Consider the following 16,183-nt stretch of genomic DNA (forward strand, 5'->3'; position numbering starts at 1 on the left):
ATAGACCTGTCTTCATGTCCCTCCTTCTGTCTCTCTCCTTCTATAGACCTGTCCCCATGTCCCTCCTTCCGTCTCTCTCTCCTTCTATAGACCTGTCACCATGTCCCTCCTTCTGTCTCTCTCCTTCTATAGACCTGTCACCATGTCCCTCCTTCTATAGACCTGTCACCATGTCCCTCCTTCTGTCTCTCTCTCCTTCTATAGACCTCATGTCCCTCCTTCCGTCTCTCTCTCCTTCTATAGACCTGTCACCATGTCCCTCCTTCTGTCTCTCTCTCCTTCTATAGACCTGTCACTATGTCCCTCTGTCTGTCTCTCTCCTTCTATAGACCTCTGTCACCATGTCCCTCCTTCTATAGACCTGTCTCCATGTCCCTCCTTCTATAGACCTGTCTCCATGTCCCTCCTTCTGTCTCTCTCTCCTTCTATAGACCTGTCAACATGTCCCTCCTTCTGTCTCTCTCATTCTATAGACCTGTCAACATGTCCCTCCTTCTGTCTCTCTCTCCTTCTATAGACCTGTCACCATGTCCCTCCTTCTGTCTCTCTCTCCTTCTATAGACCTGTCACCATGTCCCTCCTTCTGTGTCTCTCTCCTTCTATAGACCTGTCACCATGTCCCTCCGTCTGTCTCTCTCATTCTATAGACCTGTCACCATGTCCCTCCTTCTGTCTCTCTCCTTCTATAGACCTGTCACCATGTCCCTCCTTCTGTCTCTCTCTCCTTCTATAGACCTGTCACCATGTCCCTCCTTCTGTCTCTCTCCTTCTATAGACCTGTCACCATGTCCCTCCTTCTGTCCCTCTCTCCTTCTATAGACCTGTCACCATGTCCCTCCTTCTGTCTCTCTCCTTCTATAGACCTGTCACCATGTCCCTCCTTCTGTCTCTCTCCTTCTATAGACCTGTCACCATGTCCCTCCTTCTATAGACCTGTCACCATGTCCCTCCCTAACTACACCTAGTTAGTCTATAGTTTATGTTTATTTAGCACATTTTAAAAACAGCCCTCGGAGGGGAGTGAAGCCCCGTTTTGACCCTTGACCCTGCAGAACCCTTCAACTGACCTCGTTGTGAGGCAGGCCGGCGGCGGAGAAGATGGGGATCTTCTGTCCTCGGGCGATGCTGTTCATGCCATCGATGGCCGAGATGCCAGTCTGGATCATTTCCTCGGGGTAGATACGGCACTGAGGGTTGATTGGCTGACCTGGGGACAGGTGATGAGAGATTATGTGGGGTCCCCGTCCCTTTATTGAAGACCCCCATAACGGTCAAAATATCAACATATCTATCGCTGCTGTCGGGCTGAAAACCAGTTAATTCCATTTTGGAGATTTTTTTTTATTCCTTTTTTTGTACACCTCCAAGCTATGGGACTAATTAATGCCCTAGTAACTGCCCTAGTAGTTCACACAGCTCTAAACTGCCCTAGTAACTGCCCTAGTAGTTCACACAGCTGGACCTACTCTAAGCTGAGGCTAGCCCGTCAGCAGCAGCCCTGGTCAGTGAAGGCGTTGTCCTGACGAGCGTCTCACCCATGATGTCCAGGTAGTCCTCGGCCAGCACGTTGGGCCCGCGGTCGATGGGCTTGCCGGAGCCGTTGAAAACACGTCCTGAAACGTTACACGTTTTCTGTCAGTTCACATGTCCACACGCGTTAGATCATAGAATACGTTGCGCAGTTAGGTAAATGGACACTTGAAAACGGATTTCAAGTATCCGTATAGAGTGGAAAAATAGTTTAAATAGTAGTTAAAACATATTTTTATCATGTGCGAGAGCCAAGAGATAAAAAATGTAAAGAGCAGACTCATGAAGGTACTCCGACCAAAACATTTCTCCCTTTTTCTCACTCCACACTTTTTGGTAGCACTCTTTTTTCGTACGGCACTATGTTTTGAAAGATTGAGAATATATTTTTGCATCCTTCACCTCAGTGTGGACATTCCCTTTCAGTATGCCGGCTCCTTCCATCTTTAAGGCTTGCTTACAGATTATACGATCGGTCAGATGGCCTGCCAAGCATTTCATAAACCACAATTTAAACTGCTATTTCAATGTTTCAGACAAGGATGCAGTGTTCAGCCTAGGGAGGTTCTGTGTTCAGGCCAGGAGGATCTGTGTTCAGATGGATCCGCCCAAGATGACTGTGATTGGTTTAATGAAATACTGCGTTTTTTCCCCCCTATTGCAGAATGGTAATATATCCAGCCAGACCTGTCTCCGGCGCTGACACAGCGTAAACGTAGTGTGGAGATAGGTCTGGCTATGAGAGACTAGGGTCATGGAGAACCAACAAGGCCCACACTGGGCCAACAAGCGTCATATAAGCACGAGAGGGATTATTTTCAGGTTTTTGTTCCTCCGATTTGTCTGCTAGGGAGTAACGAGTGGCTAGGTTAGGAAAACTGGTGCAGAACAATAGCATTTAGCGCATGTAGAGAGCAGCGCTTGGTTTGCGTTCCCTTTGTGTTGTGAGAGCGTTAGAGCTGGAGAGGAACAGCTGACGAGGCTCCAGGTGTCGGACTCGCTCCGCTCTCATCAGCGGCCGATTTCACGCTCTCCTCCGGGGGGGAGGGCTCGTCTTACCCAGCATGTCCTCGGACACGGGCGTGCGCAGGATGTCGCCGGTAAACTCGCAGGCGGTCTTCTTGGCGTCGATGCCAGATGTCCCTTCGAACACCTGCGGTCGAAAAAGACGCTTGTGAACTTCGCGACAACTTTCAATTGGTTTGGGTTGCAGGTGCGTGAGTGCGTGTTTGAGAGTGAGCGAGCGAGCGTGCAGGTTTATAGAAATGTGTGTGTGTGTGTGTGTGTCTCACCTGTACAACAGCCTTGGTGCCGATGACCTCCAGTACCTGACCACTCCGCTTGGTTCCGTCAGGAAGGGTCAAGTGGACGATCTCAGCATACCTGGGAAACTACACCAACAAAACAAACGGCTCATAAGCCACCTTGCTCTTTATTAGGGCTCGATTCTGGATCGATTCTGAATCAAATGATTCAGAATCGATTTGTGAATCCCGAAATCGATCTTTTATTTAATGAATGAATGAATGAATAAATAAATGAAGGAATGAATAGTTTATTCATTCATTCATTCAATGATTCATTCATTCATTAAAACAAAACAGGTTTTAATAACACTAACCGAATCGATATTGAATCGAATCGAGATAATCGATTCCGAACCTTGTGAATCGGAATCGAATCGAATCTTGAAATTCGACTTGATACCCAGCCCTACTCTATCACAGCAGTAAAGGCCTTAATGTTAGCCATGATTAACACCTAAGATGTGAATTCACATCTCAAGACACTGCAGACTTAGGCCCTAGTGAAGTGAATAACATGACATGGTGAACTTCAGAATAGCAATTTCATTATCAAAGAAAATAAAAATACTGTACATGGAAAAAAGGGCTTTTAACTCACCTTCACATTATCTAAAATCACCAGGGGACCGTTCACACCAGAGACAGTAGAGTATGCTGAGAGAGACAAGAAGAGAGACAAGCGTCAAATGAAAATATCACCGGAGAAAATCTTTTCGTAGTTCCATTCCGAATACATAAATGTGTTAAGCATTCAACTTGACAACCTGCACTCTTTTCCAAGTCATTTATTAACCCTTTTAACCCTGAAAGTAGTGACAACATTTCGAATATTAATTGTATTTTCCCTATAATACTAGAAAGCGCAGTTTCTCAGCTTTCAGCAAGTGTTGGAGTGAGGAATTTTTTTGATTTGTTAGATATTTTTTTAAATATTATTAAATATTTGTTAGATATTTTTAAAATGTTGCCGGTGACGTTGTCGCATCGAAAGGGTTAAGAACAACTTCTTTAACAGCCATGTTGAAGAGAACCACTATATTCCATTTGGCAATATCATACAAACCTTGGCTAGGCTAAGTGTTCATGTAAGTTCACGAAAATGTCAAACCCAGATGCGACTGAGGTGAAGAAACAAGAAAGTTGTGTGGACGAACTTTGACATTCTTTTCATATGAAAGCCAACAATCAACATGGAAATGAGTAGTCTCCTGAAACCAAGTTAATAGTCACAATCTGACCTTTCTTGGAGGGCTTTAATGGCTTTCCATGTCCAAATGTCATGGCCAGCCAACTGCCGAGGGAAATACATGAGATGCACTTTTGAAGAAGGGTAAAATTGAAAATATACCCGGAAGACTAATGTCCATAATCCCTGTGACTATAGGGCATTGTATAACGGTTATCCTTATGAAAATCGGGGCCTAGGATAACAGTACTGTATGTTGTCGCCCCTGCAAGGAGTCATCCATTTCCTCCAAATAAATTCCCTTCTGTCCTTAGCTGGTACCCCTGGAGATACCCATATAGGTGACACTTCACATTGCACCTTCATAAAGGATTTAACAGATGGTTGAAAATGGGCATTGTCCAATAACGTCTCGTACAACTTCTAATTCCACCGGTCATTTTGCAATTTCGCATGGAATCATGACAGCCTATCACACATTTAATCATACGGATGCGAAGACAATAAATGGCGTATATAAGCTACACAACAGCCAATAACCGCGACAAACACCTATAATAGGCCTAATATTATATTATAATATAATGACCCGAATGTCTCCAGTTTGTCCGGAAAGGTCTAATCTTCCCGGACACATTGACCGGTACCGATTTTCTCTAACGGAAACCCTGATACAGCTGTCACAGTCACATAAGAGACTGGTAGGTGAATGGGGGTAGGAGACTGGTAGGTGAATGGGGGTAGGAGACTGGTAGGTGAATGGGGGTAGGAGACTGGTAGGTGAATGGGGGTAAAAGACTGGTAGGTGAATGGGGTAAGAGACTGGTAGGTGAATGGGGGTAGGAGACTGGTAGGTGAATGGGGGTAAAAGACTGGTAGGTGAATGGGGTAGGAGACTGGTAGGTGAATGGGAGTAGGAGACTGGTAGGTGAATGGGGGTAAAAGACTGGTAGGTGAATGGGAGTAAGAGACTGGTAGGTGAATGGGGGTAAAAGACTGGGAGATGAATGGGGGTAAGAGACTGGTAGGTGAATGGGGGTTTAAGACTGGTAGGTGAATGGGAGTAAAAGACTGGTAGGTGAATGGGGGTAGGAGACTGGTAGGTGAATGGGGGTAGGAGACTGGTAGGTGAATGGGGTAAAAGACTGGTAGGTGAATGGGGGTAAAAGACTGGTAGGTGAATGGGGGTAAGAGACTGGTAGGTGAATGGGAGTAGGAGACTGGTAGGTGAATGGGGTAAAAGACTTGTAGGTGAATGGGGTAAGAGACTGGTAGGTGAATGGGAGTAGGAGACTGGTAGGTGAATGGGGTAGGAGACTGGTAGGTGAATGGGGGTAGGAGACTGGTAGGTGAATGGGAGTAAGAGACTGGTAGGTGAATGGGAGTAAGAGACTGGTAGGTGAATGGGGTAGGAGACTGGTAGGTGAATGGGAGTAAGAGACTGGTAGGTGAATGGGGGTAGAAGACTGGTAGGTGAATGGGGGTAGGAGACTGGTAGGTGAATGGGGGTAGGAGACTGGTAGGTGAATGGGGTAAAAGACTGGTAGGTGAATGGGGTAAAAGACTGGTAGGTGAATGGGGGTAAGAGACTGGTAGGTGAATGGGGGTAAAAGACTGGTAGGTGAATGGGGTAAAAGACTGGTAGGTGAATGGGAGTAGGAGACTGGTAGGTGAATGGGGGTAGGAGACTGGTAGGTGAATGGGAGAAAGAGACTGGTAGGTGAATGGGGGTAAAAGACTGGTACTGTAGGTGAATGGCGGTAGGAGACTGGTAGGTGAATGGGGGTAAGAGACTGGTAGGTGAATGGGAGTAAGAGACTGGTAGGTGAATGGGGGTAGGAGACTGGTAGGTGAATGGGGGTAGGAGACTGGTAGGTGAATGGGGGTAGGAGACTGGTAGGTGAATGGGGGTAAGAGACTGGTAGGTGAATGGGGGTAAAAGACTGGTAGGTGAATGGGAGTAAGAGACTGGTAGATGAATGGGGGTAAAAGACTGGTACAGTAGATGAATGGGGGTAAAAGACTGGTAGGTGAATGGGGTAGGAGACTGGTAGGTGAATGGGGGTAGGAGACTGGTAGGTGAATGGGAGTAGGAGACTGGTAGGTGAATGGGGGTAGGAGACTGGTAGGTGAATGGGGGTAAAAGACTGGTAGGTGAATGGGGGTAGGAGACTGGTAGGTGAATGGGGTAAGAGACTGGTAGGTGAATGGGGGTAGGAGACTGGTAGGTGAATGGGGGTAAGAGACTGGTAGGTGAATGGGGTAAGAGACTGGTAGGTGAATGGGGGTAGGAGACTGGTAGGTGAATGGGGTAAGAGACTGGTAGGTGAATGGGGGTAGGAGACTGGTAGGTGAATGGGGTAAGAGACTGGTAGGTGAATGGGGGTAAGAGACTGGTAGGTGAATGGGGGTAGGATACTGGTAGGTGAATGGGGGTAGGAGACTGGTAGGTGAATGGGGGTAGGAGACTGGTAGGTGAATGGGGGTAAGAGACTGGTAGGTGAATGGGAGTAAGAGACTGGTAGGTGAATGGGGGTAGGAAACTGGTAGGTGAATGAGGGTGGGCTGTATCCAGTCATTAATGACCCAAGTAGGGACAAACAGAGCCTGGGTGTGGTCTTCAAAACGTAGTCCCTTTCACTCTCTTAGGGAAAACATTAGTTCCCTTGACATTGGAGCCAATTTGGGCAGAGCCTGTGAGAAACAGCCTCTCATTCTCTCTGTGTCCATCTGCAGATGGGGGGGGTGGGACGAGGGGCTCTGAGGGCGGGGCGGGGCGTGTGTGTGTGTGTGTGGGGGGGCATTGTTTCCACCGGGTCTTCCATCATGCCCTTGTGGGTTTTTTTTGTGTGCAAACCGTCAATCTCTTGGCCGATATCAAAGGCGCGAGGAAATCAGAGCAGACCGGTTCTAACGCAGAGCACTGAAGCCTGGCGGGACGCATCCACTTTGCCACTAATTAGGCAGCGGCCAACAAAATAACCTGTCAATGCACTATAGCACTGCAGCCATTTCCCACACACACCTGCATTTCAACCCCTATTAGCCAGACGGGCTGGGGCGGGGGGCGGGAGGGGGGCGAGAGACGGCAACAGAGGAGGCGAGAAGGAGAGGGCGAGGAGGAGACGGAGAAAGCGTTCAAGTGTGACAAAAGGACCACCAAAACAGAGAGGGTGCTAGCTGCCCTGTCCTTCTCCGAGGGAGCTATTTCGGAGTAGCTGGTGCCGCCATGTCGTACCAGCTTATTCGCTGTAGTGAATGTTGTCAAACTTAAAATGTATCTTTACTAGGTCCCCAGAAGGACAACCGCATGATGTGTCGTTTCCTTGTGAGGAACGAGTGAACAGTAAACATCGTTGTCCCCCTGCCGACGATGCATCGCTCCTTTGCGTCAATGAAAAAAACGTGGGAATAACTTGCGGGATTAATGTGCTGCTAATACATCGATACAGACTTCTACGGGAGTGCGCAAGAAAGACATCTCACGAAGATCTGTGAATGTAACGCACGTCCCAAAAATATCTCTGACGCGACAGAAAAACAAGTTTCACCACCATCGCTCTGTTATTGTAATCAAAGTATCGGCACCCTAATGTCACCGAAGCGATTTAGATTTGTTCTTATTTTAAAGAAGGTAGAAAGTGAAGTCCAGCCAAACCACTGCCCACGGCGCAGCTCTGTGGCTGTTTATGAGCACACAGCTGGCATTAGCCCATCGGCTTAATTGTTGCTTATTTCATGTCCCATTCACATCCCCTGGCCAAGCACAACCGCGTGTTTATAAGTAAATATAGCTTCTAAAAATGGTTAGGTAATGGTCAGCTAGCTACTGTAGACATGAAGGCTAGTCAACTAGAATTCAGGTCGCCTCTCGACTCTAGCTTGTACCTACCAAACACTACAAGACTTTGAAAAGACTGGGTCTGCATTTCTGTCCATTTGTTTCCCTTCTATCGTGGTATATTTCTCTAGTCTACCCAGTTCGTTGCTTGCACCTGGTTGTTGGCAATATTCATGTCACTGAACTTCACCATTTCCATGAGACAAGACTAAAAACTTCCAATAATATCAAACATGTTTGATTTTATTAGAAAGTCAAGACGAGAAGAAGACAGCTCGGTCTGACACCTTACACCAAAAACGATTAAGACGCCGGGAGCGTGCTCCAATTCCAGCAAAAACTCTCACGTTTTTTATCCCGAGAATTTCCGACATTGGAAATTTGTCTGCGACGGTGAAATCGGTGGAAACGTTGGGTGGTGTAAAGCTGGCATTAGTCAGATGTACCATCATATGTTAGTAGCCTCTGGTTGTTTAAGCCGTCACTTAGCGAGCCGTGGGACAGCGGGAGTGTCGTTTACAGGTGCTCGTCCCGTGCTGGCAGTCTCAAGTGCCCCAGGGGAGAAACTCAAAAAGGGTGAACCCCAAGCTCCGCACATGCATGTCCTACTGTAGGGCTCCTCAGCAGCCCGCTGGCTCGTACGCGACGTGATTAGCCACGGTACGGCTACGGCGTGAGCGACTGACGGAGGAATGTAGCTGCAGGAACTCAAATGCCACAGAGATTTCACACTAACATTGCTCTGTTGTAGCAAAGGTGTTTGACTACAGACTGCTAACGTACTGAAGCAAAAAACTACAGCCAGTCACCCGACCAGCCTTGCAGGTAGAAAAGAATCAATAAAAGCATAATAGTTTTTATTGTTGAACCTTATGATAACTGCCCTACAGCAAAAAAAAATAAAAAAATAAAAATAGACATTAGCTTGTAGCTCGGGAGGTCTAGCAACCGACTGGGGATCAGAAGGTCCCCGGTTCGATCCCAGTCCAAGTGTCCTTGAGCAAGACACTGAACCCCAAACTGCTAGCAAATGAGCATATTATGGCAAAGTTAACAAATATTCTTAAGTCTGTACAGAGCCTACAATAGACACAGTCAAAACTAGGCAAATATTTTTTGCTCCTTTGCATGGTAAGTTAAGCTCTGGAATTGTGGAAATGTTGACCTTTTTTGTAGCTTATAACAGCTTTTTTAACAGCTGCTCCAACAAGACCAGGTGAAAACCTAATATATGGCTGGACCATGAGTGGGCGGGCCAAATTCAGGCCAATTTGCATACCTTTGTATTAACTTCATCTGTCTGACCAATGGTGTAACTTCATCAGTCAGTCAGTCACAGATAATCGCGTTTATAGGGCACTGTTGCAGGCGGGTGGGGAAGTCTAGGCTGTTTTGTGCTAATTCCATCAAAATGTCAAGACCTTAGCTTCTTTTTTTGTTTACCTTTTTCCACAGACAAATTGCCGAACGTAGCCCATGTTGTGGGTCATGTTTATAAATGGACTTAATACCTACACTTAGCCTACAAATTGCCTGTACGTCTCAAAAGAGATGCATATGGCTATTCACTGAAGGGTGATAATTATGATGCCAGAAAATTGGCCGTATAATTGTGCGTCGGCCTCTTAGGAAATCTTTCAAAGTACACAAAGGTCTAATGGAAAATGCTTGGAAACAGCAATAAGGACATAAAAGCCGTGTGTGATATTTGCAGGGACTTCATCGGCTTCTTGTTATGGGGGAAAAAATGTCCATTTGTGGCATTCCCTCAAATGTGAATGTCTGGTTGGGGGGGCTCCACACACACGGGCTAATGGCTAATTATGAAGACGACAAAATGGCCTAGAAGAAAGCATGCGTCTAATAAATACTGAGAACACATGTCACATTCTTCACGAAGGTAGCAGATCTCAGATAAAGAACTAGAACTCGGGGGGCTTGTCCTCCTACGTTTAAGTACACTAGTCGCAAAATCCGCTCATTTCACAAGATAACGATTAATCAAAGGGGCCATACATTCGCACGGTGTGAAGTAGCAACATTTCCCAATAGGTTTGCAAAAACTTTCTCCACCCCTCGGTGGCTACTTGAGCTCAAGTGTGGCGGTCCCCGGGGCTGGCATGCAGCGCCAGGGAGGGTCACCTCGCAGCCCGCTCAGCTGCCAGAGCCCTTTGTATACATAGATGTTAATTGGTCCTAATCCGCCACTAGAAGCTGTTTTGGTAGCCTGACCTCACACCCTGAAGGACACCTTGGTGTGAAATACTAAAGAGCCCATTCAAGTGCCAGAGAAAAGAGGCATAGAGCATTCCAACACAATTCATTTCCACAGCTGAAAAAGAGGGAGTTTTGGGGTGGTGGTGGGGGGTGGCGCTGGGATTGGAGATGGGGGTGCATCACCTTTTGGATGTTGAATGAACGGTACAAAGCCGTGGTCTAACGGCGATGTGCGCGGGACACACAATCCTATGTTTATTCCCCCTGCCGCAAAGACACGCACGGCTTCTCACACGGGCGGCGAGGAGATACTGAAAGACGCGGGCCTAAAAACCAGGAACCACGTTCTCACACATGCGACAATGAAGCCATCAAACTCGCACAAAATCACCCACATAAGCCCCGAACCCAAGCCTCCTTTGTCCCCACTTGGTCGATGAAGGGTGGACACGAAGTTGAATTTCTAGTGATATTATCATTCAAGTTGAATTCGGCAACAGCTGGTTTGGGTGTCTGGAGCACTGGATGAAAAGTTTACTTGAGTATTCAAAGCTCCCAGCTAATGCCGGGCTCACACTACAGGATGTATCCGTGAAACTCCCCCCCCCAACGCTCCCTCCCTCGCACAATCGGAGGACAAATCTGGTCTGGGACCTTGGTCGGGTCCCGATGTGAATCTTGTAATGCGAGGGGTTTACAGATCCAATCTTATACCTCCTGATCGGCTCGCAGACTCTTCGGGGCGGCCCCGATAATATCAAACATGTCCAATGCCTCCCTGCTTGGCACTCAGCATCAAGGGCTGGATTGGGGGTAAGTCCCTGAGACATACTAGCGTCATGTCCAGGGGGTGGACTTGTATATCAAGCTGCCTCACGCTAAGGAACCACCAGATAGGCTGCTGCCCTGTGGGCCACTAGGCTCCAGAACCATTGGTTCTCAAGGCTTCTTACTTAGAATTTAAAATCTTGATGTGTCACTACTAGAGCAACCCTGTAAGTACAGTCGATAGCCCAGTAGAACCTTCGAGGAACCCTGCAGGGAGATGGCCCAGTAGAACCTTTGAGGAACCGTGCAGGGAGATGGCCCAGTAGAACCTTCGAGGAACCCTGCAGGGAGATGGCCCAGAAGAACCTTCGTGGAACCCTGCAGGGAGATGACCCAGTAGAACCTTCGAGGAACCCTGCAGGGAGATGGCCCAGTAGAACCTTCGAGGAACCCTGCAGGGAGATGGCCCAGTAGAACCTTCGAGGAACCCTGCAGGGAGATGGCCCAGTAGAACCTTCGAGGAACCCTGCAGGGAGATGGCCCAGTAGAACCTTCGAGGAACCCTGCAGGGAGATGGCCCAGTAGAACCTTCGAGGAACCCTGCAGGGAGATGGCCCAGTAGAACCTTCGAGGAACCCTGCAGGGAGATGGCCCAATAGAACCTTCGAGGAACCCTGCAGGGAGATGGCCCAGTAGAACCTTCGAGGAACCCTGCAGGGAGATGGCCCAGTAGAACCTTCGAGGAACCCTGCAGGGATATGGCCCAGTAGAACCTTCGAGGAACCCTGCAGGGAGATGGCCCAGTAGAACCTTCGAGGAACCCTGCAGGGAGATGGCCCAGTAGAACCTTCGAGGAACCGTGCAGAAAGGGAACACTCATCTGTGGGGTGTTTCTGATTGGCTGGCAGAAAGGGAACACTCATCTGTGAGGTGTTTCTGATTGGCTGGCAGAAAGGGAACACTCATCTGTGAGGTGTTTCTGATTGGCTGGCAGAAAGGGAACACTCATCTGTGGGGTGTTTCTGATTGGCTGGCAGAAAGGGAACACTCATCTGTGAGGTGTTTCTGATTGGCTGGCAGAAAGGGAACACTCATCTGGGGGGTGTTTCTGATTGGCTGGCAGAAAGGGAACACTCATCTGTGAGGTGTTTCTGATTGGCTGGCAGAAAGGGAACACTCATCTGTGGGGTGTTTCTGATTGGCTGGCAGAAAGGGAACACTCATCTGTGGGGTGTTTCTGATTGGCTGGCAGAAAGGGAACACTCATCTGTGGGGTGTTTCTGATTGGCTGGCAGAAAGGGAACACTCATCTGGGGGATGTTTCTGATTGGCTGGCAGAAAGGGAACACTCATCTGTTGGGTGTTTCTGATTGGCTGGCAGGGAGGGAACACTCATCTGTGGGGTGTTTCTGATTGGCTGGCAGAAAGGGAACACTCATCTGGGGGGTGTTTCTGATTGGCTGGCAGGGAGGGAACACTCATCTGTGGGGTGTTTCTGATTGGCTGGCAGAAAGGGAACACTCATCTGTGGGGTGTTTCTGATTGGCTGGCAGGGAGGGAACACTCATCTGGGGGGTGTTTCTGATTGGCTGGCAGAAAGGGAACACTCATCTGGGGGGTGTTTCTGATTGGCTGGCAGGGAGGGAACACTCATCTGTGGGGTGTTTCTGATTGGCTGGCAGGGAGGGAACACTCATCTGTGGGGTGTTTCTGATTGGCTGGCAGGGAGGGAACACTCATCGGTGGGGTGTTTCTGATTGGCTGGCAGGGAGGGAACACTCATCTGTGGGGTGTTTCTGATTGGCTGGCAGAAAGGGAACACTCATCGGTGGGGTGTTTCTGATTGGCTGGCAGGGAGGGAACACTCATCTGTGGGGTGTTACTACAGGGGGGGGGGTACTAATGGGGCGGAGCCTATACACAGACAGCTGGTCAACCCCTGGAGCTTCACTGCCAAGGTGGCAAAATGGTGCATTTACGACAGATCAAAAGATGAGCCATGTCACAGCGACAGATTACAGCCATTTGCAGGTGTGTGGTGCTTTTCGTCACCGTCGTGGTAATGGGTCTAGAGACAGGTCCCTTGTTGTCCACCTTCTGCAAATCCTTTCCAATATTTGGGACAAAAACACCTCAATCTGAAGACAAGATGGCATGTTGTGGTCGTCCTTTCATACTGGCAAACAGGCTTAGTGAACAGTATGTAAAAGAGAAGTATGTAAAAGGAAGTTAGTTTGGAGCAAGGGGGGGCTCTTGGCCTGGAAAATACAGCGTGGGCTCACATCTGCTTATGATTCACTTCCCTATGTGCTAAACGGAGATGGCCGACGAATCGTCCCAGGTACCGGGATAGATTTATCACCGTCTGTGCAACGGAAATACAGTTGCAAGTTCGTAGTCCACATTTAAAATGTTCTTTCAGGAAGAGACAAACGCCCACGGCAATCCTTTCTTTCACTGACAAGCCGATCTCGCAGAAGCAGAGAACGAGCATAAGAATCTTTTTTTTTTAAAATAAGAAAAAAAAGATTGGGTTGATTTTTCTTTTTTAGAACTTTCATTGTGACAGATGAGGCATTTGTTTATCATAACTAGGCCTACATCATTACCATTAATTACTTCTTCACAAAGGCAGTGCGTCGCCTCGCTCAATGTCTTTTCTTAGCATTTAAACATCTGTGTGCAGCTAAAACAATGGCCAGCCATCTTGTGGGTTAATTGCCTTTGTTGCCATTGACATGAGAGACAAAAGGCCATTTCCATCGCAGGCCTGACTCTGACTACACACCTCTTCGATTTGTTTACTGTCCTCCCGGTGACAGTCCCGTCACCACCTCTTTCAGACGCCTGACAAGCCACTGAGGTGACGCGAGGCATGGAAAACATCTTGATCTTATGGGTCTTATTCAAGCTTCATAGCTGGTTTGAATGAAGGGCTTTTTCTTCACCCGCGGAAAGTTACAGCAAGAATAACGCCGTGAAAATGTTTTAAAAACACAAAACATGCACTGAACACACAATGAGCTTCTACAGTAAGTTTAAAAAAGCAATAATTTATGGCTACTGAATCGTTATTGGAAAAAACTTTTTTTTAATAAACCTGGACTAACAGATCACTAAACTGGCCTACAAGTAGACTATATTCAAAACACTGGGACAAAAACAGAAACAGTACTCTTTCATTTGAACAGGCCCCGTTGACTCAGGCAGCACTAGCCGAACAGAGAGGCTAAACAGTTCTCAAAAGATTGCTCTAGATGATTGTTCATCATTTAGGTTAAAAATTGATGCCCGGCTATGAGTATGCTCCCTGAAAGACGGCTTCCTGGTGTGATGTTTGACGAGAGTGAAAATGGCGCAATCTGGCGCGCCTACATTAGAGAAGACATGGACAAAAGTAGGGTGGGGGAGGAAGGTGGGTGGGGGAGGCGTCGTTCAGGACGGGGGTTTCTAACACGCCGCGTCTTCGCCCCTCGGCTTGGAGATGGCCTCAGCTCCATTAAATCATTTCCTTCCAGTTTGCTAAAAAAGCTTTTAGTCCACGCAACCCTTCCCGGCACACGCACGGAAAGACACCGCCTGGTTTGCTCTCCAGGAGAGGCCATGTTGGAGGCGTAAATGAAGGAGATGGCCAGTGAGTAACATCACTAAGTCAGATATGGACAAAGCAGGAAGTGTAAGACTACATAAACATTAGGGGTTTGCCGGGAGCCCACTATTTGTATTTGTATTTGACAGCCAATTATTCGTATTAGGACGAAACCGGAAGTTGGCTGTGCTTAAACAGGAAGTCGGTTAAAAACGGTTTAAACTGAGGGGAAGTCATTTCTTTAGCCTAATATTAATTGGCATTGCAATTGCTGTGCTTTCAACGCATCAGAATTGCTGTTTATATATTATTATTATTATTATTATCATTAATTATGAAGTATAATTCCTCCTCCTCATCATCCTGTATGTTTTTATTTTAACAAACTATGAAGTGTCAGAACCCCATCACTACCCTTAACTGGGGGACATTCTACATTTAGTTAGAAACTGAAAAACATTTTTCTAAATCAAAATATAAGTCCTCATAGCGACTTTGCTAGAAAAGCTATAGTAGCCCTATTTCTCCCGTGTCATAATATCTAATATATTATCTGCAACCATGTGACACAGGCAGCGTGGAGTACTAGTAATGGTTTTCACAAACCCAGCAATAAACAATGAGCTATGCAGCCAAAACCCGTTGTCTGGCTCCGACACTTCCTGTTAAGCCATGTGCAAAAAAATCCGAACTAAGACAAGCTGTCGAAGCAAACTGATAAAGACGACGGTCACGTCAATAAACGTAAGTACCTGGTGAAGTTGAAGTAGGCTACATTTTTACTTTGTTCAAGAATCCAAGATATAATAAAGGCGAGAAAATGCAAGAGCGTGATATGTTATCCTGGTCAAAATACTACTGCTTCGGACACATTTTTACACATCTTCACAGTTCTCTGATAGCTATGACAAAATATCGTGTCCACGCGAGAAGTGAGGGTATTTTCAAATCGGAGACCAAACGGTGAGTTTCTTCCAAACATCCGCATTATCGCTGAAAATTCCTTAATGAGCGTCGCAACGAGCTTCACCTAGCATTCGACAATCCTCCCAGCCGACGTCAACAGATCATGAGAGGTGAAGAGGCCTCAAGACAACAGTACTGTTCAAAATACTTAGCCGGAAAAAGAGAGGAAGAACAAGGATCCACACTTCAGCTGGATGTTATCCAGGCCAATTATCACACCCAGGTGTTGACTGCTAAAAGGATTCAAGAGACAGATGAGTATCATAGATCGCTAGGATGGAGTTTAAGCATTGGAGGTGATGAATGCACACACACACACACACGTGAAATCATCGCTGAATGAAATTGGTCGTCTTCCGTTTGAGCTAGCGGTCGGCAAAATCGCCAAGAAGATTCCTCTCGGCGTACAGAATCTAGCTAGCCTGGTTTTGAGCAGTTTGGAGTCAATTAGCGTTGTTATAAGCAGAGAATAACCACCGATTGGCCGCCATTCAGTTGGGACTTTCGCTGCGTTCATTTTGCATCTGAAACGTTAGGATTCTACGTCAAAATCGTCGACAAATACATCACCTGAACTCACGTTTCCGCCACTTTGGGTGAAAAATCTACCCAGAATTCATGTCAGCTGCTGACGTCAATCTAGTTGGCTACGTGCATCAACAATGCAGTAAGTGAAAGCTGTAATAAGACTTGTTTATTGGCTCCGCCCAGTGACCGCTGGTGGAGGGTACATTTTCTGTCGTGTGTGTTATTTCGTTCATCACATAGCAGGATTATAC

At 47.2% G+C, this 16,183-nt stretch overlaps 1 protein-coding gene across 1 annotated transcript in view; it reads right to left on the reverse strand.

The window, feature by feature from the left end:
• Positions 1 to 16,183, reverse strand: part of atp6v1ba (ATPase, H+ transporting, lysosomal, V1 subunit B, member a) — a 32,606-nt gene that overhangs the window by 14,375 nt on the left and 2,048 nt on the right. Inside the window, exons 2-6 of the mRNA XM_084460816.1 lie at positions 3,436 to 3,491; positions 2,823 to 2,921; positions 2,590 to 2,683; positions 1,536 to 1,613; positions 1,068 to 1,207 (exon numbers count right to left, since the gene is read on the reverse strand). Of these exons, the coding sequence (XP_084316942.1) occupies positions 1,068 to 1,207; positions 1,536 to 1,613; positions 2,590 to 2,683; positions 2,823 to 2,921; positions 3,436 to 3,491 (467 nt within the window). The remainder of the gene's footprint in view (positions 1 to 1,067; positions 1,208 to 1,535; positions 1,614 to 2,589; positions 2,684 to 2,822; positions 2,922 to 3,435; positions 3,492 to 16,183) is intronic.

Source organism: Borostomias antarcticus, assembly GCF_949987555.1.
Source record: "Borostomias antarcticus genome assembly, chromosome: 34".
In the NCBI taxonomy this organism is placed as follows: Eukaryota; Metazoa; Chordata; class Actinopteri; order Stomiiformes; family Stomiidae; genus Borostomias; species Borostomias antarcticus.